The 26,522-nt window shown below is 34.5% G+C and overlaps 2 protein-coding genes across 3 annotated transcripts in view; one reads left to right on the top strand and one right to left on the bottom strand.

The window, feature by feature from the left end:
• The first annotated feature begins 3,688 nt into the window (after positions 1 to 3,688).
• LOC149806382 (uncharacterized) lies at positions 3,689 to 14,802 on the top strand. Its single transcript, XM_089952933.1, has 11 exons — positions 3,689 to 3,755; positions 5,170 to 5,287; positions 6,014 to 6,051; positions 7,581 to 7,698; positions 8,580 to 8,617; positions 9,852 to 9,969; positions 11,703 to 11,749; positions 12,107 to 12,224; positions 12,843 to 12,880; positions 13,901 to 14,018; positions 14,641 to 14,802. Exons 1-11 carry the CDS (start codon positions 3,689 to 3,691, stop codon positions 14,651 to 14,653), a joined length of 831 nt encoding a protein of 276 aa, XP_089809059.1. The 3' UTR covers positions 14,654 to 14,802.
• A 782-nt stretch (positions 14,803 to 15,584) lies between these two features.
• Positions 15,585 to 26,522, bottom strand: part of LOC149806381 (coiled-coil and C2 domain-containing protein 1-like) — a 124,838-nt gene continuing 113,900 nt past the window's right edge. For both annotated transcript variants that reach the window (XM_089952408.1, XM_089952400.1), the window contains exon 29: positions 15,585 to 21,113. In XM_089952408.1, the coding sequence (XP_089808534.1) occupies positions 21,078 to 21,113 (36 nt within the window). In that variant the 3' untranslated portion in view covers positions 15,585 to 21,077. The remainder of the gene's footprint in view (positions 21,114 to 26,522) is intronic.

The raw sequence follows: 26,522 nt of genomic DNA, 5'->3' as shown, positions 1-26,522 counted from the left end.
AAATGAAATTGATGTATTGGGAAACCTTCAACGACAAAGCAATCAACTATCCTAAAAAAACACTACTACTACTACTACTACTACGAGTAGTACTACTATTACTACTAGTAGTATTATTACTACTACTATTACTACAGCTACTGGTACTACTACTAATATTACAACTACTACTAGTACTGCTATTCTACTGCATCCGTATTACTGAATAATTCTTAGTAGAATTAACAATAATATCTTCTTCGTCGCTTCATTGCGTGACTTAAGTGGTTGTTAATCCCATTATCTGAACAGTATTAGCAATAGTAGTAGTAGTAGTACTAGTAGTAGTAGTAGTAGTAGTAGTAGTAGTAAATAAATATATGAGTTGAATTTCATACAAAAGTAATGAATAAAAGAAAAACAATACTGTTCTAAATCCAAAAGACGATGAAGGGTGACGTGGTATTGCACACGCAGTCGGAAAGGTGCGGATTCGTTTCCCACTATTGGGTCATTCCAGAACTACTGCTATGATGTGCCGTTCGACAAGGCACTTTATTTGCACGGCAAGATATTTATTTATTCATCTATTTCTTTCTTTCTTTATTGTTTCACATTTAATGAACTATCAAGTTGGCATCTATTGTTTCACGTTTAATGAGCTATACAGTAGGCATTCATTGTTTCACGTTTAAAGAGCTATACAGTAGGCATTCATTGTTTCACGTTTAATGCGCTATACAGTAGGCAATCATTGTTTCACGTTTAATGAGTTATACAGTTGGCATTCATTGTTTCACGTTTAATGAGCTACACAGTTGGCATTTATTGTTTCACGTTTAATGAGCTATACAGTTGGCATTCATTGTTTCACATTTAATGAACTATACAGTTGGCATTTGTTTCATGTTTAATGAACTACACAGTTGGCATTTAGCCATTCCTATATGCCTCAACATATTCACAGCAAATTCTTTTTTTAAAAAGTTTGTGAGAAACCCAAAGCGAAATAGTAATACCCTTCGTTTCAATGTGTAAATAATACAAAGAACATGGGGGGGGGGGGAGAGGCATGATTTAGATTTGGGATTTTACAATGCGATAAAAAGTTATCTTATTTAAACTTGACCAATGACAGTCAGAGATCACCTGGAAAGACTGGTAAAATTATTAGTTACTGGTTTGTATAATACTGATTCACAGTAACAGTAAAAATCGGGTAGATAATTTTTTCCAGATGAAAAATTTATATTTAAGATACGACGTTGTGATTGTAATGTGGTACTGCAAATGTACATAATTAATTTTTTCTCTGCCATTTCTAGTAGGGATGATGCAGGGGGCCATGAAACAAAAAAGAAAATAAAAGTATTGCCGCGGTTCATTTTGCGCAAAATTGGAAAATAATAACTCAAAGGTGACGCATGACACCAAAATGTCCGAGTTCTGTTGCACTCCTTGTGACATGTGATTTAATTAAAAGTGGGTCAAACATTTCTATTTTAATCGTTCCCTTCCACGAAGGATATGTCATCTCGATAAGAATTTGCCGTTTAACCGACTGTTTGAAATAGTATTCTTTTTATTTATTTAAACAAAAAAAACAAAAAAATTACCATATGAAATCATTGTTATAATAGCTGACACTCATGAACTATTAGTTTAAACAAAGAGAACTGTACAAGTCGTCTTCTAGCAACCTTTATAAAACCTCTTTGTAGAAATGGAAAACAACAACAACAACAACAATACTATTTAAAAAGACTTGACAGTAGCAATTTCTACTAAACTGCCTTTTTTCTGTTGCTTCCTCTGCAACTCTTCATCCCTCCATAGCAACAAGCAACACAAATAGTATTAGTTTTTAAAAAAATAACTTCACTAATTGAGATCATACTTTCCTATCTGGTCACTTGACTTTGACAAATTCGATTTTTTTACTTGAGTATGCTTGCAGGGGAAAAGGGATAAATGAGTTATGGAATAATAACTGATGTCCAACGAAATGACGCGTATAATATTACATAAAATTTCTACATTTATCTGGAAAGTCAATGTCTGGTGATGAAAATTAAATTCTTCTATTGGATATATCATAGCTGATTTTGTTTGTTTGTTTGTTTATTTGTTTGTTGGTTTGTTTAGATTTGTGTGAAACAAGCCTTTGTAACGGCTTCAAATATGCATATGTGTTGATTTAAAATGTTGGAGCAAGTACCAATATGGCGATTAGCACGCTAATAAATTTAATTTTGGGCTGGATTTGTTCTAACTTAAATAGTAAAATGTACCATGAATTCGACAAAGGCCTTTTGGATAGACATGTATGTGATCTATCAAGGACAGTAAATAATTCCTCTAAGTTGATCTAAGTGTAGTGGATGACGGCGTTAGAATGAGAAAGTTTATAGGATTATGTAACTGCAATATTTATGGAACAGTAACATCGTATAAAAAACATAGAAGTACAAGCACGTATATTCCTGTGAACGAGTAATATCTTAATTGTACAATTCTATATAAACATGCAACATCACAACAGAAATTAAAGCAAAACCTTTGATCCTTCGACCTAGCATTGCCAAGAACGATCCATGCAGATGATAAGTCTCGTTCAAAGTCTCATGCCTCTCACTAGATACATTATATAAATTTAATCAAACCCTCCCCACCAATCCCCCAACCCAACCCGTCCCCCAACAAAGCAGTTGACCATTTGACCAAAATCATTAGATATATAAATGATGGGATACTTATTTGAAATGTCTGATACCAATTTATCCATGACACCAGTAGATAATTTTTGTTTCAAAATTCTAATTGACCACTGACCACCAGCCTAAAATTTGAACAATAGCCCTGTAACTTTGACATCATTGGCCTTCAATATATAAGGGTGTTTCCTTTCTATCGAAAGCATTTGTATACAAGTATGATGATACTTCAGTGACGAAAACATCAGATATTGAACATAAAAGGAATGTTGCTGTTCGACCCACGGATCAACATTAAGATCACTTTGTCTTTTCTTATCACAGGCAAGACAAAACTGTACTTTTAAATGTTTGCTGAATGAAACATGAATTTTGAAATATATTAAATCTCCCTTGAACTGGATACTATATACAAGACGACTTGAAATACATTCATGCCTGCAAATTTAGGTTAAAAGAAAAAGTTACGTTTATGAATAAGTATACAGACTTTTCAACTCTTCAATTAACGAAATTTAATTTTTCACATTGTGGTTGATACTGAGTTATGAAAACCAGGACTTGGGACTGAAGAAAGACATATGCTATCCTTTGATCATAAAACATAAAACCTACAACCACCAGTCTTCAAAAGCGGTGTTTCAAATCAACTTAATTAATGAGTTAATTTATTCGTCCTTTCGTTATCGGAAAATGCGACTGGTATCTGGAGTCGGGTGTACTGAGTTCAAGATAGACATTTCTCCAAGTTTTTCGTCTTTAGAGATCCGGCAATTCCATGCCAACAGAGTGCTATCATCGTCAGCGTGACCAGGTGGGGACCCGCTGTCTTATCTCACATCAGATGACCTTATTTGTACCGTTATGAAAGAATTCGACTTTTGCCATGTGTCCGGCCACGGGATTTTCAAAATGTTGTATAAATACCGGGGCAAGGGAAATGTCCTATCCTTGTTTCAGAAGAAAAGATACCATAAGATACTCTGCATCTGAAGATGAACTGTCTCCTTGTTGTGCCCTTCTTGGAACTATTGGTAGTGGCTCTTGCCACAGATGGACAAAGTAGGATGTTTGCGCTACCTTATTCATGTTCTAAATTATGTTAATAATATTTATTATATATTAGTAAAAAAAAAGTATGTAAGCTATTCTTTATGACATATACTGGTGTCTTATGACATATATACTCGTGTTTTATGACAGATATACTGGTGTCTTATGACAGATATACTGTTGTTTTATGACAGATATACTAGTGTTTTATATGACCGATTTTCTGGCGCTTTATGATGGGTTTAAACGTCTTTCAACTTGATACAATTTAACTAGTCTTAAGTCTTATATAATGTGATAAGTGGGAGCTCCAGAACAAACCTAGAGTTTAAATATACTTTTCCTTTCCAGAAACTTTGAGGGAATACTTCCATTGGACAGAAAAGGTTTAACTGATAGACGAGAAATAAATAAGTGAACCTGCTGAACTTTTCACTTAAGTCTGTGCCAAGCGTCCGGTTAAAAATAGTATTTTATCTTACACGAATTTTGCATTGAATCGCATCAGATGTTTTGCCTTCATCCTACCACGTAAAGAGTACTGTATTTGCTAATTTTCAAAACGTTTTTACACCAGAAAGAATGCATATGATGCCCCTTTCTTTGCCAGATACCAAGAAACGTAAACACTTTTATATGACAGTCACAAACAATAGTATACGACACCATTTATCTATTTACTTGAGCACAAAAGAGATTGTATAGGTAATAAAACTAACAGTATCTAAGATTTTTGTGTCATCTTTTTCTCTTATTATTTCATAAAAACAGCAAGTGAAAGCAGCAGCTATTAGATACAGTTCTGTAAAAGGCGGCTAATACCGCATGGCTTGCTTACAAAATCAACGACTATATTGATGGTAATAATTAAAAGCTACAATGGAGCATTACCGCTTTCTATCATCGTCTGGAGCATGATATCCGCCCCATCGTCTGGAGCATGATATCTGTCCCATCGTCTGGAGCATGATATCCGTCCCATTGATATACGTCCCGTCGTCTGGAACATGATATCCGTCCCATTGATATACGTCCCGTCGTCTGGAACATGATATCCGTCCCATTGATATACGTCCCGTCGTCTGGAACATGATATCCGTCCCATCGTCTGGAGCATGATATCCGTCCCATGTATACAGTGGCCTCTGAAATGCTTATCTCATTTTATTTGAAACAATAATTTGTCAGTCACTTTTGTGTTTCACGTCTCCCTACGTTTATTCCTCTACGAAGTGAAGGCAATATTAACGTCCCCGCTCTCGTGGGTTCTGAAGATTATTTGCCCTCTACGTGGGTTTCATTTAATGTTAAACTTTTACGAAGTTTCTGTCAAATCCTTTGTTCACCCCACTGGTCTCAGTGTTCTTTGTGATCTTGGCGCTATTATATGTTCAACCACTATCAATTATTGACTTTATTCCAGCGGGCTGCTTATTTGATGGCCGAGTCTACGCCAAAGGTGAGACTGTCATCATCAAGGATTGTCTCGGGTCGATGGTGTGCCTTGGTAACAACAACTACGGCGGACTGCAAACCATTGGGTATGGAGCAAATGTTCTCTCCTAGGGAATGGGCACTGAATTTTAAAATGTGTTTGAAAATATTTATATTATAAATATGTTAAAAACCTAACCGAAATCTTTGTAGATTAATTTAACTTCTTACTGAAGCTTTATACGATTTAAACATTTAAAAATGTCCTGTCTCTTCTTTTGCCAGGATTTCCTTCCACCATTATAGGTATTGGGCATTCACACGTGAACTATAGCACGCATTTAAATAATGTAGCAGAAATTATTCTTCGTTCCTTTATCAGGGCTTTCTGCAAATATAATGGTCGTTGACTGTATGGGATGCACAAGCCCTATTCCTTTACAATAAGTTGATAACATGCAAGAATAACTTTACTGTCTTGAATAGGGTAACAGGATGTGCGAGTGTCGCCGAGACGTATAATCTCATAATAACATAGAAACTGATGTCCAATGCATCTTGGTGTCCATTTTCATTGGTATCTTTCACTGCAGTGAAAGTGGAAAAACCCTTATCCCTATGTTTTACGTGTTAATATGTTTTCTTCTCGTTGCAAAATAAACCCGGAAAAGTCGTGACCCCTTGCCCCTATTTCGTAATTGTCAATATATATGTCCTCTGGCTGCAATATCGACCGGGAAATTATATTTAAAAGTCGTGGAATGTGAAAAATTTGGATGTTACATTGACGAATCACGTCAAACGTACTAACAAGTCACTGAATTCTATTTCAGAGACGTTTGCCCGAACAAAAGAAACACCGAAGGACAAAGTAAGATATTATCGTATACAATTACATGATATAGTGTAGTAGAATAGATTAACTGACTTTTGATGAAAGTTCACCTTTCACTTGTTACCAGTATATGAACCGACAATGCTAATCCGTTACCAGTAGATGGGTAGACAAAGTTATTACCAGTATTTGAACTGACACTGATATTACATTACGAGTATATGGACTGACAATGCTATTTCATTATCGGTATTTGGACTGACAATGCTATTCCATTACCAGTACATGGATAAACAATTCTATTCCATTACCAGTATATGGACTGATAATGTTATTCCATTACAGGACATTGGTATAAAATGTTATTCCATTGACACTATATGAACTGACAATGTATTCCATTACCAGTATATGGGTAGACAATGCTATTCCATTACCATTATATTCCATTACCATTATATGGATAGACAATGCTATTCCATTACGATTATATGGACTGACAATGCCATTCCATTGCCAGTATATGGACTGACAATGCTATTCTATTACCAGTATATGGACTGACAATGCTATTTCAATACCAGTATATGGACTGACAATGCTATTCCATTACGATTATATGGACTGACAATGTTATTCCATTGCCAGTATATGGACTGACAATGTTATTCCATTACAATTATATGGACTGACAATGCTATTCCATTTCCATTATATGGATAGACAATGCTATTCCAATACCATTATATGGATAGACAATGCTATTGCATTATCATTATATGGACTGACAATGCTATTCCATTACCATTATATGGATAGACAATGCTATTCCAATACCATTATATGGATAGACAATGCTATTGCATTATCATTATATGAACTGGCAATGCTATTCCATTACCATTATATGGATAGACAATGCTATTCCAATACCATTATATGGATAGACAATATTATTCCATTACCATTATATGGATAGACAATGCTATTCCAATACCATTATATGGATAGACAATGCTATTCCATTATATGGATAGACAATTCCAATACCATTATATGGATAGACAATGCTATTCCATTATATGGATAGACAATTCCAATACCATTATATGGATAGACAATGCTACTCCATCAACTTTAAAGAAATCAAATACTTCTACATAAACAGCTTCATAGTATCAGTGCCATTAAATATATAGCACACATTAAAAACAAAGAACTTGCTCAATCAAATTTGGCCACAGAAAAAAAAGTTTCTCGTGATAAAATTGTTCCAACTCTTAAAATGTTGAGTTTGTCCACGTATAGGGCAAGGATATTTCCATTAGAAAGTCACAAATAATTGATCTACATGTGAAGCCCAGGCCAAGTCGGCTGTCTGGTGTGTCATTTTCCTCGGTATGATATGGTCAATAGGGTATTCAGAAAGCCGTTAGAAACCAACCTACCAACCAACATTTACAGACACACTCTTTTTTACTCTTTTATCTGGTTTTTAATTCCCATTTCAAAAAGAAATGTGTACTGTCCATGATATAATAATATACAATCAATGACTATTTCAGCCGGTTGCCTGTTTGACGGCAAAGTGTATCTAAAGAGCGAGAAGATCATGATAGGACACTGTCTGGCAGAGATGACATGTCTTGGAAACAACCTCTATTCCGATGCAGTTGCACTGGGGTGAGTGTTAGAAATATAGCTGATGTTTCTTTACAGTTTTAACACGACTTGTTAAATAATGCTGCCTGACAAATCCCCTGTGTCTCTGGGATGAGCGTAGTAAAATTCTCTCTCTCTCTCTCTCTCTCTCTCTGATGTAACACATGACATATTAACCTTCAAAGTCTTGCTGTGCTAAAAACACCGTCCCACCATTAAAAGAATAAACAATACATTCAATACCACAAGTCATTATCACGTCTTCGTTCAAAGTTGTTGAGCAAATGTGTATTGAATACGTAACACAAATAACATGTCTTGAATGCCCACACAAATAATGCATGGTGCACGTTTTTCTTGTTAGTTTGAATTCCATATAATGGCTTGTGCACAACATTGAACAAATTTTTCATAGTTAAGCTATAGTTAAATAGTTTTCATAGTGAAGGCTACACATAGGAGAAACATAAATCTACATCAACGTATACTGAACATGTGTCTTGGTGTTGTTCTCTTCCTAAGCGATTATACAATACAAAGAGATATTAGAACAAACTACATGCAATATTAAACTCAAAGGCACACATGCAGGAGCTCAAGATATCATGTTTGTCAAACTATAATTAATATAACCTTAACAATTTTGAAATCTCAACGTTAAGGCTTTACACCATGCTTGAGTATACTGCCGATTCTTGAAAGGAAATTAAGTATGCTTTCATACGACATTTCACTGCTTTCCTTCAATATCATTTCAAAAGCCCACCCCGGTATAACCCGTGAACCTCGTGTTTATACGAATAAGAACAAACAAAGCATTTTGTAAAAGATTCAATTTGTCTACACGAAATAAAAGTTGGTATAATAAAACTGCAAACATAATACATTACATTCTATTCCAGAGGTGTATGCCCGAACAAAAGAAGCGCTGATGTACAAAGTAAGACTGAAATATTTTTTAAGTTAAAAGTTAATCAAAGTCCAAGAGAACCACTTTCAAGTGCTTCCTTTTATTTTACTTCTGTGGCCAGGCCACATTATTATTAGCTCGTTCCGTCTACGTTTAAATATTTCTGTCCAATGACGTTTCTCGTCAATGAATATTTGGCACTGATATTAAAATTTCAAGTAAAACAGATATATACAAGTCCAGGGAATTTTAGTCCATCAGAAATATTACATGGGAAAGACATTCTAATCACATTTGAGAAGAGAAACTATTACAATTTGGTCTGTGTAGAGAAAGGAAGAGTTCCACAAGTCGACATGGGCAAAATGATACGTCTTTAATTCATCAACCAATAATGACCTACAGTCACGTCATTCGATCTCCGTATATTCTGAGCAATCACTATAACGTACTATCGATGCTATTTTATTACTGCTTCTCCACAAGGAACTGTTCCACAGTATTATTGCCTGGTGGATATAGAGCTCAAGCCAAAGGCAAGGCTGCTTTATTTCACGAGGAAACACATCTTCGCTAGCCAAGGTTCCGATAACCCTATCTACAAATTGGCATCTCGAGCAGATGTTTCTGTGCTTCGGGTCTGTTAATTTCATTGAATGTGGCGGCATGCCACCGCATCCAATCAAAATTGTTAAAATATGAACAATGTTCCTACCTGATTGAGCCAAGGGTAGCATACAACTTGAACGGACTGATAAATAAACAATTTTCCAGTGTCGGTCTGTGTTTGCACAAATACCTTTTACTCAAATACACCTGTAATGGCTTCCCTCAAACTTTCGATGTTAAACTTACAAAGTATCCTTTTTTATCTCAATTGCAACCACCGTTTTCGGCGGATGTACAATGCACCAAGCTATTGGTTAGTTGGCGTTATGTACTAAGGGAGGAAACACGTGAAATCCAACATATGTGGCTAGGACAATGCACCAATATAGCTGTTCGATCCGCCAAGGTATATATAGGATTATCAGAACCTTGACTAACGAAGATGGAGGAAACACTGTGTGGATAGTTTCGCTGTGGCAGAAGACATTAATATATAGTACGTCACATACCGTAATAACCGCGGAACGTGACAATATTACCCGCTGGAACAAGTGTTATGCAAAGGAAAATGTGCATCGACTACATTAAACTTCTGTAGTTATCCATTTGGGATCTCAGAATCATTCATGTGATGCATTACCTGTAATTATTTCAGCTGGTTGCCTGTTTGACGGCCATGTGTACCAGAACGGTGAGAATATTATCATTGGCCACTGTCTGGCAGAGATGACGTGCCTGGGTAATAATCTCTACTCTGATCCTGTTCCGCTTGGGTGAGCTTCAGTGTACATATACAAGGATGCGTCAAAGATAATCAAATACTTATCGCTCCTATATTACAACCAACTAGTCTTCTAATTAAGATGTAAGCTACTGAAAATTCTAAAATAATGTAAACTTTGCAAGTACGCAGAGGTAAAATTAGCCATCCAGGGTTCAACAGATCTTGTTTTATATGTGTAATCTGTAAAAAAAATTTAAGATTTCACAAAAATTTAGACTGGATTAAATTTTCAGTTTCCTCCAAGAATTGTGTACAACTTCAACTCAAAATGCAAGAAATCTGTCTCGATTATAATGTGTTTATTATTGAAATCGTGTTTGATTAACTTTCATCTGCAAGAGAAGACACCCCACCCCCGGCCAATACATTTTGTTTTCATTTAGTACGCAAAGAAATACGAACACATTGTTTAATTGATTGGTGTTGAGCAGTGGCTTATTTATTCTTACCATTAGGCACATTTATCCTTACCATTAGGCATATTTATTCTTACTATTAGGCATATTTATCCTTACCATTGGGGTTATTTATCATTACCATAAGGCATATTTATCCTTACCATTAGGCATATTTATTCTTACTATTAGGCATATTTATCCTTACCATTAGGCATATTTATTTTTACCATTAGGCATATTTATCCTTACCATTAGGCATATTTATTCTTACCATTAGGCATATTTATTTTTACCATTAGGCATATTTATCCTTACCATTAGGCATATTTATTCTTACTATTAGGCATATTTATCCTTACCATTGGGCTTATTTATCATTACCATTAGGCATATTTATCCTTACCATTAGGCATATTTATTCTTACTATTAGGCATATTTATCCTTACCATTGGGCTTATTTATCATTACCATAAGGCATATTCATCCTTACCATTAGGCACATTTATTCTTAATATTAGGCATATTTATCCTTACCATTGGGCTTATTTATCATTACCATAAGGCATATTTATCCTTACCATTAGGCACATTTATTCTTACTATTGGGCATATTTATCCTTACCATTGGGCTTATTTATCATTACCATAAGGCATATTTATCCTTACCATTTGGCATATTTATCCTTGCCATTTGGCATATTTATCCTTACCATTAGGCATATTTAGTCTTACTATTAGGCATATTTATCCTTACCATTGGGGTTATTTATCATTACCATAAGGCATATTTATCCTTACCATTAGGCACATCTATTCTTACTATTGGGCATATTTATCCTTACCATTGGGCTTATTTATCATTACCATAAGGCATATTTATCCTTACCATTTGGCATAATTATCCTTGCCATTTGGCATATTTATCCTTGCCATTTGTCTTTTTTTATCCTTGCCATTTGTCTTTTTTATCCTTACCATTTGGCATATTTAATTTATCTTTACCATCAGGCGGCACATTCAGATGCAATTTTCTTCTGATCTTTGCCAACTTTCTAAAGTCTAGACAATGGTCGACCTTTAACTTTCCAGACTGATGGCGAACATGTATCCCGCGCTGCTTTGCAATTTAACAAGGTCTTAAAACAAGCCATTGAAATGTTGAAAATTCCAACGCATCTGTCTGGTTGTCTCACATACAGGTGCACGATTACATATAATTTATGATGCAAGAAAAATGGCGTCTTTTTCTATTATATTCCAAATAAACCTTTCACGTTGTGAATATATGTTTATACTAAAGATCACAGTCATATTTCCTTTCAGTGGACAATGCCCCGACAAGAAGCAAAGCAGATCAGTCGATGGTCAAAGTAGGTAGATTGAGTAGTCCGTATTTAAATGAAATTTATACCTACGAAAACTTACAGAACACAAAAAGCTGGATATTTTTGTACAATATTTTGAAGAATGTTGTGTAAAAGTCAATTTCTAGAGATGATGATACAAAGTTAAATGTCATTACGATATCATGAGTACAAGCAAAATAGAAGTATCAAGATACAAGATTTATATATAGTATAATAAAACTATTAATTAGCCAAGATCTGATCTAGACATCGATATTACCATTAATATTTAAAGGGAAGAAACATTTACAAAAAATAAATTATACTAAATACTTTTAAAAGGGAAGAAGAAAAGTGTCTCCGTGTTTCTGTTTTGTTCAGGTGGCTGTCTGTTTGATGGAAAGGTGTATGCTCCAAGAGATGAGATCATCATTCCAAACTGCTTGGGTAAAATAACTTGCCTCGGACAAAATAACTACAGTCCTATCACACTACTGAGGTAAGTAGGAGACTGACTCATAATTCCTGTTCCCCTACACGTACGATAAAAGCTTCTTGCAAAATTATTTTGTTGAACCAAATTTCGTTCCATTGATGATATAAGGTTGGGACCATATTGGAGATATAAAGTTGAGTTATTACAACATCATGCGTAGTCTCTCTCTCTCTCGGATAGTCTGTTTTAGTCCATAAATCTCACTCTCTTAAATGGCGCCACTTTTCCCGAGGCAAAATATTTCCAGAGTAAACTTTTAAAATTAACACTATACGTTGATATAGAATGAGATATGCATTTCCACTTATTTATTATACAAGACTTAAGTCTCTATAGTAAAAAACAAAAAAGATTGGTACTGTATTAAAAACGTATTACTGTTTGCAGTCCAAATACAAATCAGCTCAAATTTCACAAGTATAAACCACATAAAATTGCTTCCCCGTGCCTCACCAAATGAAATCTTTTATTTTAATGTAACAACTTAAGAACGAATTTTGTCATATGAATCCCCTTTTTCGTTAAAAAGGTACAACTATCTCCTTTATCACAAGTGCCATATACTTTTTGACATAGTCTCCAAAACGTCTGTAACAAAATCATTTTACACTCTAATTTCAGTGGCATCTGTGAAAACAAAAGAAGTGCAGATGGACAGAGTAAATATTTCCCCCCACTATTTTTCTCAAAATCTTTCACTCTTTATGTTAAAGGCGTAGTCGACCGTGCATATCAAAACGTCTGCTGATACTTCCAATAGCCGAAAAGGATCAAACAAATACAGACAAAAATATTTATGTGCTTTACAAAGGACTCAGTTCTGAACTGTTAAAAGTTTTACTAGCAATATTGTCAGCAATTTTATTTCCTATGCAACATTAACAGTTCTCTTAAAAAGAGAAGTTAAGCCCCTGTATCACAATTAAAATTGCACTTTAGCGTGTTTGTGTGTATGTGACTTAGATTTTTAACAGCTTTAACAATTTTAGTCATATCGCTACGATATCTGCAGTTTGGCAGTTTATAGTGATATCTATCTCTGGGACATCCTGACACCCGCCCGACCAGTCCTAACACTAACCTCCTAATGCTGAGCATCAAGCGAGGCAGCTGCAAGTATCATTTTTGTAAGTCTTTGGTATAACTAGACTGGGGTTCAAACACGCGACCTCTTGCATCAAAGGCAGATGCTCTAACCACTTAGGCCACTGAAGCAGTCAAAATTACACTTTAGAAAGTAAATATATGTATTTAGCTAGTTATTTTCTCACCTAATACAACCATATACTCGCCTGTAACTCGGGAACAAATGCAAAATGAATATACCTGGGGTCTATGAAGTTTGTAAGGAGTAATCAGTAGAACAAACAACATTTGTGCATCATGTGATGGCAGATCTGGGTCTATGCTGTTTGCAGTTGGATCTGACCTACACAAAAATATGGATGGCATGTGGCAGAATGTAAGACTTCTTAAATATTTCACAGAATCATGTGCATTCAAATTCAAACCCTTTAGAAATCCATGGGTTAACAGAGGTGACTGGGCAGCTGTGCTACTGTATATATATATATATATATATATATATATATATATATATATATATATATATATATATATATATATATATATATATATATATATATATATATATATATATATATCTGTATGTCTTTCAGCTGGTTGTCTCTTTGATGGTCATATATATGCAAATGGGGATACTATTAACATTGGTGACTGCCTGGCTAGAATGACCTGTCTAGGACAAAACCTATACTCTAATGTTCAAGGACTTGGGTAAGTAAAATGCAAACCTGAGAAACCAAAAAAGAAAGAAAGAAAGAAAGAAAGAGAGAGAGAGAGAGAGAGAGAGAGAGAGAGAGAGAGAGAGAGTATATGTTCAAGGCTTGCAATGTTTACAAACAACAAGCTTTGAGTTTCATTACCTACAAATGTAAATAAAATGTTTAAATGTTTTAAAAATTATTTATAGAAAAAACATGTTCCAAGTTTATGATGCCATCTGTTCAAGATTATGACTTCATTTAAATTTTACAAAAGTATGAATGACTGCTTATAATTTGGTGTAGCTGATATAAAAAGAGTTTTTGTGTTACTTTTACCCTCCTTTTCCCATACCATATATACTCACTTGTTAGTTGGGTTGAACTGCAAAATGAAAAAACCCAGATCTGCCACTGCATAATGGGCCACTAGACCTTGGTCTATACAGTTTGCTAAGAGTAATCAATAGAACAAACAACATAGAACCTGATTTATCAGTGCATTATGCATTAGCAAATCAGGGTCTATGTTGTTTACACTGCAGTTAGACTACTTACTGACTGTTAATAAGAATCATGTGCTTCAAAATAAACAAGAAATAAATCCCTATTTAATTTTCTTCTTTCATTTTCAGTGGCCAATGCTGAGTGTTTCTCTTTTAAAAATATATTATGTCTCACAAATAACAACATGTACATTTACTTACTAATAGAAATAAATTGTAACTTTTTATGTCTTATGAGATCTGTCCCTTTGCAGCTGAGAACATATGGAAATAAAATCTTTTTCAGTGGTTTGCCTGCAATCATATAGTGCGTACATACTGGATACAATGACCCATTTTCTTCTTATCACTATGGCTAAATCCCCATGCAAATTATGTATGTATGTATGCATATATGTATGTGTGTGCATGTATGTATGTATGTATGTATGTATGTGTGATTTGGGTTTTTAATGTAACTTTAACATTTTTTCAGTCATATTGCTATGATGTCTGCAGTGTGACAGTTTATACTGATGTCTAGCACTGGGGCATCATGCTGCAGACATGTAGCATGATGTCCCACCCAGTTACATTATCCTGACACCAGGCTGACCAGTTCTAACACTAACCTCTTAATGCTGAGCGCCAAGCGAGGCAGCTGTTAGTACCATTTTTATAATTCTTTGGTATGACTTGGCCATGGATCGAACCCATGACCTCCCACATTCGAGGTTGATGCTCTAACCACTAGGCCACCGAAGCAGTTATGTATGTATGTATCTATGAATGTATGTTTTTATGTATGTCTGTGTGTGTGTGTGTGTATGTATCTATGTATGTATGTATGCAAGTTAGGGTTTAAAAGCCAGGTGAGAGGATTAAGGTTGATTGTGCTGCAAGGATGAAAGCGACAGAAAAAGACAAATGAACACAGAATATTCAAGTGTAGAGTGTATCTACTCTGAAAGATGAGATAAGACTGAAAAAGAAAAAGAGAATAGGAGAATCATCACTACTGTTTAGAAGTTCATGTACTGCAAATTGAGAAAAAAAGCCATTTTGTGACACATTTTCATAAAACAAGAATCATAAAAAAGGAATCATAGTTTATTAATTAATAGAGACTATCCAAATATTGTTGATATAAGGAATTATTTCATGGGTGACATGGAATCATTATAGCAAAGTCACAAGCAACAATATAAAATATTTCCACTTCATGAGTGAAAGATTTCCTAACAACAACTGAAAAACAACAGAGATTCTCATTTTATTATAGATTTTACTATGGCAATTAAACAAAGTTTAGCATTAAGTCCTATAAACAAAAAGCTGCTCCACAGGGTACAACATTTTATACTATATTTTAATACAATCTTAAATGTGGAATATTCAAAGGATAAACAGACACTTTTTACACAACTTGTTTAACATGTTCAATGTTTGGCTGAAATATCTTGAAAGGATTGAGAGTTATGCTTCAAAAATGAAAGTATTTATGGGCAGACAGACAGACAAATGCACATAGCAATAGCTAAATTCGATATAATGTATGGGGTTGGAGGTTTAAATTTTTTTAGATGTTCACATGCAAAAGTGTAACAGGAAGAGACAGGAAACAAGAATTTTGCTCCAGAAATATAGGTAAGTGGTGTCTGGATGATGAACAGACAAATGGACAAAAACATACAAATTTGAAACTTTTGAGCACTGTAAATAGTAAATAGCACATATATTCACTAATTTAATAAGTATACTAAATTTCAAGAGGCACATTTTTGGACCACTAATTAGTTTTGTTTAAACATATTTTACTGCCAAGAAGTTGACAATGAATGAGATGGTTTTGGAGTTTTGCCCTGGAAATGAAAGTGTACATAATGAATGAACTGATGTATTATTGGACAGAAAAACAGACACCTAAAAAAAAGAAGTGAAAGTGAAGAATTATGGTCTAACATGTATTTTAGCTGAAAAGTTTGAGAGCTAAGGCTGAAATGAAGACAGCATCAACATACTGATGGACACAGCAACAGCTATATCCCCCCTCCACCATATTACATACCATGCCTTGCCTATGCTTTTACAATCATGACAAAATATTAGTAATAGTGTATGCACAATCTCGTATCCAAGATGAGTCACTTGCAATGTACAATTGATGAACACTCAAACATTATGGTTTTAAGATCTTGTTTTGAGTTCATCTCAAAATAGTGACAGAAAAATAGAAAAACCGTATGACATAAAATACTAAATACTGACATCATGCTATGATTATATTGTAACAAAGGGAAGGTGCTGGCTTTTTAAATTTTCTGAAACTATTAGTAACTACATGCGCAGATAATATAGTTGCTCAAAAGACAAAAATTTCATTGCTTTTATCCCATGTAATCAGAAGAGATTAATTTTGTATTACAACTAAACATCAATCCCAGCAAGCAGGCATAAAGAGTGACAAAAAGAATTTTTAAAAAAAACATCTGAGATAAAGCTATGACACATAAATCGAGGATGATTTGAAAGCCAGCATGCATGCACAGAGTGATCTCCCCTAAAAAATATTTATAGCATCAGAATAAGCAATCAGTAGCATCATAAAGTGCTTTCAATAGAGTTATCATCATAATGAAAAATAATTAATATCAGTGAAATATAACAGAAGTACATATATTTAAACAGTATTCTTTATTTCCATATGTAATAATATGATTTATGCCAAAAATCTTAAGTCTTTGAATTTGAACAAAATAATATCCAGAAAGATAAGATGGTTCCTTTTCATACCTGAGCAGACAGAAAAGAGGAATTCATAGAGCAGCAACCACTTAAATCAAGCTAAACAGTATAAATATAAGAATAACTCGAAGGCAAGATCCAATTTTCATTCACAAAATTATCCTTGTCGCATTTTCTGGAAAATATCAAGAAAGACAACATTAGCAACTGTTACTGATACTGCCTCATCAACCCCTCCAAAATTACCGTAATAGTGCACTGGGAACTGTATGCCATCCTCACCCCATCCCTCCAAAATTACTGTAATAGTGCACTGGGAACTGTATGCCATCCTCACCCCATCCCTCCAAATTTACCGTAATAGTGCACTGGGAACTGTATGCCATCCTCACCCCATCCCTCCAAAATTACTGTAATAGTGCACTGGGAACTGTATGCCATCCTCACCCCATCCCTCCAAATTTACTGTAATAGTGCACCGGGAACTGTATGCCATCCTCACCCCATCCCTCCAAAATTACTGTAATAGTGCACTGGGAACTGTATGCCATCCTCACCCCATCCCCCCAAAATTACTGTAATAGTGCACTGGGAACTGTATGCCATCCTCACCCCATCCCTCCAAAATTACTGTAATAGTGCACTGGGAACTGTATGCCATCCTCACCCCATCCCTCCAAATTTACTGTAATAGTGCACTGGGAACTGTATGCCATCCTCACCCCATCCCCCCAAAATTACTGTAATAGTGCACTGGGAACTGTATGCCATCCTCACCCCATCCCCCCAAAATTACTGTAATAGTGCACTGGGAACTGTATGCCATCCTCACCCCATCCCCCCAAAATTACTGTAATAGTGCACTGGGAACTGTATGCCATCCTCACCCCATCCCTCCAAATTTACTGTAATAGTGCACTGGGAACTGTATGCCATCCTCACCCCATCCCCCCAAAATTACTGTAATAGTGCACTGGGAACTGTATGCCATCCTCACCCCATCCCTCCAAAATTACTGTAATAGTGCACTGGGAACTGTATGCCATCCTCACCCCATCCCTCCAAAATTACTGTAATAGTGCACTGGGAACTGTATGCCATCCTCACCCCATCCCCCCAAAATTACTGTAATAGTGCACTGGGAACTGTATGCCATCCTCACCCCATCCCTCCAAATTTACTGTAATAGTGCACTGGGAACTGTATGCCATCCTCACCCCATCCCTCCAAAATTACTGTAATAGTGCACTGGGAACTGTATGCCATCCTCACCCCATCCCTCCAAAATTACTGTAATAGTGCACTGGGAACTGTATGCCATCCTCACCCCATCCCTCCAAATTTATTGTAATAGTGCACTGGGAACTGTATGCCATCCTCACCCCATCCCTCCAAAATTACTGTAATAGTGCACTGGGAACTGTATGCCATCCTCACCCTTTCCCTCCAAAATTACCGTAATAGTGCACTGGGAACTGTATGCCATCCTCACCCCTTCCCTCCAAAATTACCGTAATAGTGCACTGGGAACTGTATGCCATCCTCACCCCATCCCCCCAAAATTACTGTAATAGTGCACTGGGAACTGTATGCCATCCTCACCCCATCCCATCCATTGGTAACTATGTAGAATACATAAACCTTACCATTTGATCAAGCATTTGCCACAAAAGGATATGAAGTCTTCAATACACATTTGAAACCTGACCTTTGTTTCTCATGCTCTTTCTTTTGGGATATATCACTAAATTATAATCACCACTGGTGACACCAAACTCTGATCTTAGTAAACAGGCCAACATGGGGTAAGGTGGGTGCTGGCAGTATTGCAGTTTTTTTTTTTACATTTTTAATTTTTAATTTCTTTATTTGTTATTTTTAAGCTGGTGAATTCAGTTTTCAGAATGAGCAGGTACAAAAGATAATGGCAAAACAAGTCATGAATTATCCCTGATTATCTTTATTACAAACCAAAGAAGAGTTAACAACAGGTGTCATTTGAGTGATAGTCCTTGAATCAGGTGACATGTCTTCTTAAGAGATTAATTTTAAAAGGATGGCAAGAAACATAAAAGCATATTGGCACTGGCAGCTTCTAAAGCATCATGAGTTCAAATTATAGTATATTGGAATCGCTATAGCAAAAGGCCCTGTGGAGAATACACACACACACACATATGCAAACACATACATATCCACACAAAAATACATACGTACATGTATAGATGCTTGTATAAGCAGAAAGACTGGACAAAATGCTTGGTATACTTGGTAATTTATATACAAAGTAACAATGCAATAGCTTTTACACATAAGATCTTGATGGTCAGTACCATAGATACTGTCTTATATGTTCCAGCCCAACTGCAAAATGCACAAACCCAGATCTGACATTGCATGATGTGCCAGCAGATCTGGATCTGTGCAGCTTGTTAGGAGTAATCAGTAGAACAAATCACACAGGCCCTGATCTGCTGACACATTATGTGATAGCAGATCATGGTCTATATTGTCTGAAACTGGACTTTTAAGTGTGCATATATGGTACTTTTTGAAGAAAGTAACAATAATATGAACAAAAATGTAATGCTTCCTAAGGGATGAAATTCCCTGAATTCAATTTGGGACATAAAGTGGAATAATATCTAAAGATATATGTGCTATAAATGAAAAGAGAACACAACCATACAATGGAATGATACAGTATGTATTTCAACTTAGTCAATAATTTACTACTATCAAGTGGATAGGTTCCAATGTATATACTTGCTTATAAGATGAGTCTAACTGCAAACAGCACAGACCATATCTTCTGTCGCATAATGTGCCAGCAGATCTGGGTCTGTGCAGTTTGTAATGAGTAATCAGTAGAATACACAACACAGACCTTGATCTGCTGAAAAAATGATGCTACAGAGGATCAGGATCTATGTTGTGTGCAGTCTGACTCCACTTATAAGTGAGTATATATGGCATGTGAAGGGATGTTGAACTAGTAAACATCTTGTACAATTAGTTTGGCTACTAACCCAGTTCTAGAAACAACATAACCAATTTTTTGCTCAGTAGTATCATTTTCTATAAAAATCAAATGTTTACTAGGAAATGAAAATGCTGGCTTTTCAGTAAAAATGTCATGACAACTGGATGAAATAAAATAAAACAGTTTTAAGCATTGATGAATACCATGTGTAACAAAGAATCACAAACATAACTGCCGAGGCAGAATTTAACAAATATTTCCCAGATAGTCTGTCACAAGTCATGTGAGTTTGATGTTAGACAGTTTCTAGGTCTGTTTTTTTTTTCTAAGATAGATGATACTGAAAAAAGAAAAGACAAAAAAACAAACTTAGACACATTCTAATGTCAAAGCAACTATGCCACAAGATTGGTCACCAGTCCAACTGAATTACAAGCATGCATTCAGTGCAGTGACTGGTATATGGGTATTTTAACTTGTGGAGTTTGTTGTCCAACACTCTGCACCATAATCATGAAGCTATCCAAGTAATAAATTTGAATATATTCTAAAACACTAAAACTTTAAAATCATACCTGGAATCTCTTAAATTTAATGATATTTCTATATATCGAAAGCACAATAACCTAAATATTTCTCTCTTCCTTTTATGTTCAAATAATTAATATTTTTTAAATTTCGAATCTGATGATAAGTTTATGTTTACAGTATTTCATCACTACTAGGTCAAGCTTCAATTACAGCAAACCAATTTCCCATCTTGGATAAATTAGCATGTCCGTACAACAAGATAATGCTGTATAGATCCTGCAGTTGACTTATGACAGCCATCACAGTGATGAATCGGACTGGATTCTTTCTACAAATTTGGGTATCTTTTCCTGAGAGCAGCAAGCTGGAAGATATAATGAACATTTTCATGCTGTCACAGTTAAAATCTAGATGTAAGGTGACAAATAACAAAAATCTATGATTCATTTGAAACATTGTCAGAGTTATCCTTGGTGAGAATAATTGCATTATATTCCATAGTTAGCTCTCCCAAAGCAAATTCATAAAGTAGTCTTGACATGTTGAATCTTAGACGAGTGTTCATTAGATATTTTAAAGCATCTTCAAAGTCATCCACTAAAACAGATTCATCATGTAACTCTTTGTAACAAATATTTTGTAGATTTAAACATCTTTAACTATATCAATAATTTATTTCCCACTTCATCAAATGTACTTTCTTCTTTCTTCCTAAAAATAAAAAATAATATTGTGCATATTTCTCCCATAAATCAATGTACCTAGCTTTTCATCCTAGCATTAACTCCCCTAAATCAATGTAAATAGCATTTTATCTGTGCATAACTCCCCTAAATTAATGTACCTAGGTTTGTATCTTAGCATAACTCCCCTAAATCAATGTACCTAGGTTGTATCTTAGCATAACTCCCTAAATCAATGTGCCTAGCTTTTTCAAACTTTTCCCCAAAATCAATGTACCTAGCTTTATTCAAAGCATAACTCCCCAAAATCAATGCACCTAGGTTTTTATCTTAGCATAACTCTCCTAAATCAGTATACATAGGTTTTTATCTAAGCATAACTCCCCATAATCAATTTACCTAGATTTTTATCTTAGCATAACTCCCATAAATCAATGTACCTAGCATTTTATCTAAGCATAATTAGCCAAAATCAATGTAACAAGCCTTTTTCAAAGCATAACTCCCCAAAATGAATGCACCTAGCTTTTCATCTAAGCATTTCTGCCCTAAACCATGGTACCTAGCATTTTATCTAGGCATAACTCCCCAAAATCAATGTACCTAGGATTTTATCTAAGCATAACTCCTCTAAATCAATGTACCTAGCATTTTATCTTAGTATAACTCCCCAAAATCAATGTACCTAGGTTTTTATCTAAGCATAACTCCCTTAAATCAATGTACCGAGGTTTTAATCTTAGCATAACTATTCTAAAAGCATTTTATCTAAGCATAATTAGCCAAAGTCAATGTATCTAGCTTTTTCAAAGCATAACTTCCCAAAATGAATGTACCCTAGCTTTTCATCATAGCATATACCTTAAACCAATGTAACTAGCATTTTATCTAAGCATAACTCCCAAAATCATTGTACCTAGGTTTTTATCTAAGCAGAACTCTAAATCAATGTACCTAGGTTTTAATCTTAGCATAACTGCTCTAAATCAATGTACCTAGCATTTTATCTTAGCATAACAAGCCAAAATCAATGTATCTAGCTTTTTTCAAAGCATAACTCCCCAAAATGAATGTACCTAGCTTTTCATCTAAGAATTTCTCCCTTAAACCAATGTACCTAGCATTTGATCTAGGCATAACTCCCCAAAATGAATGTACCTAGCTTTTCATCTAAGAATTTCTCCCTTAAACCAATGTACCTAGCATTTTATCTAAGCATAACTCCCTTAAATCAATGTACCTAGGTTTTAATCTTAGCATAACTCCTCTAAAGGCATTTTATCTTAGCATAACAAGCCAAAATCAATGTATCTAGCTTTTTCAAGGCATAACTCCCCAAAATAAATGTACCTAGCTTTTCATCATAGCATATACCTTAAACCAATCTAACTAGCATTTTATCTAAGCATAAATCCCAAAATCATTGTACCTAGGTTTTTATCTAAGCAGAACTCCTCTAAATCAATGTACCTAGGTTTTAATCTTAGCATAACTCCTCTAAATCAATGTACCTAGCATTTTATCTTAGCATAACAAGCCAAAATCAATATATCTAGCTTTTTTCAAAGCGTAACTCCCCACAATCAATGCACCTAGCTTTTCATCTAAGCATGTCTCCCTTAAACCAATGTAACTAGCATTTTATCTAAGCATAATTAGCCAAAATCAATGTATCAAGCTTTATTCAAAGCATAGCTCTCCAAAATGAATGTACCTAGCTTTCATCATAGCATATCTCCCCATAACCAATGTACCTAGCATTTTATCTAAGCATAACTCCCCAAAATCAATGTACCTAGGTTTTTATCTAAGCAGAACTCCTCTAAATCAATGTACCTAGGTTTTAATCTTAGCATAACTCCTCTAAATCAATATACCTAGCATTTTATCTTAGCATAACAAGCCAAAATCAATGTATCTAGCTTTTTTCAAAGCATAACTCCCCAAAATGAATGTACCTAGTTTTTCATCATAGCATATCTCCCCTAAACCAATGTAACTAGCATTTTATCTAAGCATAATTAGCCAAAATCAATGTATCAAGCTTTTTTCAAAGCATAACTCCCCAAAATGAATGTACCTAGCTTTTCATCTAAGCATATCTCCCCTAAACCAATGTACCTAGCATTTTATTTAAGCATAACTCCCCAAAATTGATGTACCTAGGTTTTTATCTAAGCATAACTCCCCTAAATCAATATACCTAGGTTTTAATCTTAGCATAACTCCTCTAAATCAATGTACCTAGCATATTATCTTAGCATAACAAGCCAAAATCAATGTATCAAGCTTTTGTCAAAGCATAACTCCCCAAAATGAATGTACCTAGCTTTCAGGTAAAATTACAGTAATTATATCAGAAGCATTGTCAAAATATACACTTTATTTCAATTTGTACAGGATCTACTCTAATATCTTATATAATCATCAAAATGTTTTTTCTTTCAACAATCAATTTTGAATTCTTGTTGGACAAAATCAACATATATATAGAATCTAAGTTGGGTTTTGGACTGAGACAGGGAAAATCCCAGTCAAGGGGTTACATTATTTGTCTCCACACGAGGCTTGCTGAGGGGGAGACATAATGTAACCCTGCAAATGGGATTTCCTTGTCTTGGTCCTAAACCCAATGTAGATTCTTTTTCTCACCCAATAGTATCCTTTAAAGTAAAAAAGAACTTCTTACTTCTACAATATAGTTCATGCACAAATGTTTGCATAAGGTGCATTAATAAAAATATGTTAATAAGGACTGTGGCGTGACCGTGTCTTCTGAAGTACACAGTTTTTATGTGTAAGCCAAAAAAATAACAACTTAAAATGTTGCATAGTATTGAGGTATTATCAAATTTGATATCTGGATGTTATATGAAATTAACAATAAATAACTAATATTTATTACAAGAAAATGTTTCATTTTCATCAGTTCCCATTTAGAAAATTATATTGTAAATAATGGAATGATACTGGGCCCACACCTCTGTTGTAGTGCATAGGCTATCATTATAACAAAATGTTACATGTAGCATGAGTGTCCATGCTTGGGTTATTCACAGGTAAATAGTGATTTGTGTCACTATCATTTATAGCTCTCCTTTTCTTTAGAGGAGGTGAAACTTTTTGTGTTTTCCTTAATACTGACTGTGAAATTACACCCGTGTATAAAAGACCTCCAAATACAGACCCTTGCAGATAACCATGTGTGAAACTTTAAAGTTCACAGATTCTTTGAAAATATATTTTTCTGTCTTGGAAATAGGGCAAGTGCTACAGTGAAATTTACTTATGGATTAATGTGTTGATGGATAAATGATTCCTTCTGGCTGGTAAGTGCATTATTTGTCATTAAATACAGTAGGTATAATTTTGATTCATCTGGGCACAATGAATATGCTTAACAAAATTAGAATAAAGCATGTTTGACATAACACATTTCTGGCTGTTACTAAGTTTTCCGTAGTTGTTAAGAGAGTTGGGAGGCTATGAAGTTTATAGGTCTATGGTCTGTGTGCATGTATCAATGTTTTCTGTCATAGTTCATTTCACACATCACTGAAAATTTTATCCTATCTGTAGCACTGTCAATTTTCAGGTCAGCATCATTAAATGTAGCTAACAGTATATAATTTGTTTCACACAAAATATCTAAAACTAATTAGGTAGCTTTAGCCACATTTAATGACGCTGACCTGAAAATAGGATAAAATTGACCATGCCACGTGGAACAAACTAGCATAATACCAAAAAGCTCAACATTGTATGCGTGTGTGTCTTTGTCTCTTGCAAAATGTTTTTGCATGGTGTGTTGTCAAAGATGGATTGACAATAAGTTACTATGTTTTGTTATATATTTGTTATTGTTATTTGATTTTTGAACAAGTACATCAGGCATAGCAGAAGACAACAATGGTTTCTTTTTTTAAAAGTAGTTCAGAGTATGTGGACACCTTGAGTGAGATGACTGGTCTGAGATGACTAGATTGAGATAAGAAAAGTAAGGTTAGCAAAACAGCTAGATTTCTCTGTCACATGGGTGAGAAATATTCAGCTTGAAATGCATGAGCAAGTAGGTTTGAAAATGGTAAATACTAATGATTAGAGATCTGAAAGAGTCATTGTTGAGAAAAAGTGATAAAAAAGCACCTAAATGGACTTCTTTATATGACAATGGCTTTCAAAAAATATTTAGCATTGGTCTGACATATCCATAACTCATTGCTCATTATCAGTGTATAATAAATAATTTTTGATTTTTTTTCTTTAGAAACTTGGAAAAAAATTAACAAAACATAACATACTGATACACAGTGGACAAAAGCCCTTTTCACTGATCTGGTGTAATCCATTTATAATATGATCAGAAAATGTTTGTTTCAAAAGTTGGGATGAAATTGGTGTTATCAGTATTACTGACATACCAGTTAACAGTGATAACTTTAGTTCATTTCATGAGTTTAAAATTACTTAGGGACTAAAATAAACATAATCTGGCCTACTTATCAATATTAAAGATAACACGATGGAAGGAGTTGAACAGACTACAATAAAAGAATTTAAACAGGCTCTTACAAACAGTAATGTTAACATATCCTTGTTACCTAGGAATAGAACATGATGTATTAGTTTATATGAGAATTTATTTCAACCACAGAAAATAAGGTTGCATGAAAAATGATATACTGAGTTTGACAATACAAATGGATTTTGTTTTACAAAATGATATTTCTTATAACTGGGACACAATAATTATATAAAATCAAAGGAATTTCAATCAAAAATGTTGCATCAGATGTTATGCATAAAATCTTGTCTACATAAAGTAAAAAGTTTGAAAATTACAGATTTGATTATGAATAAAAATTTATCAAACATTATTTTAATCTATATATTTGGGTTAGGTTAGAAGCTGGTTAATGGAACATTTTAACCTTAAAATGAAATTTTAAAAAAGAATTAAACTTGTAACAGTAGACAATCCAAAAATTCTTAGCTTTCTAACTATAATGAAAAAATAAATTCAAGCTTTTAAAATCGTCTTCCAAAATTTGATGCCTTGATCCTAGCGTTCATGTAATATTTTAGACTAG

The sequence above is a fragment of the Sinohyriopsis cumingii genome, chromosome 1 (genome assembly GCF_028554795.1).
Source record: "Sinohyriopsis cumingii isolate HCF-2022 chromosome 1, ASM2855479v2, whole genome shotgun sequence".
Lineage (NCBI taxonomy): Eukaryota > Metazoa > Mollusca > Bivalvia > Unionida > Unionidae > Sinohyriopsis > Sinohyriopsis cumingii.
Note: the sequence above shows the minus strand (reverse complement) of the source record. Positions and strands in the feature narration are given on the sequence as shown.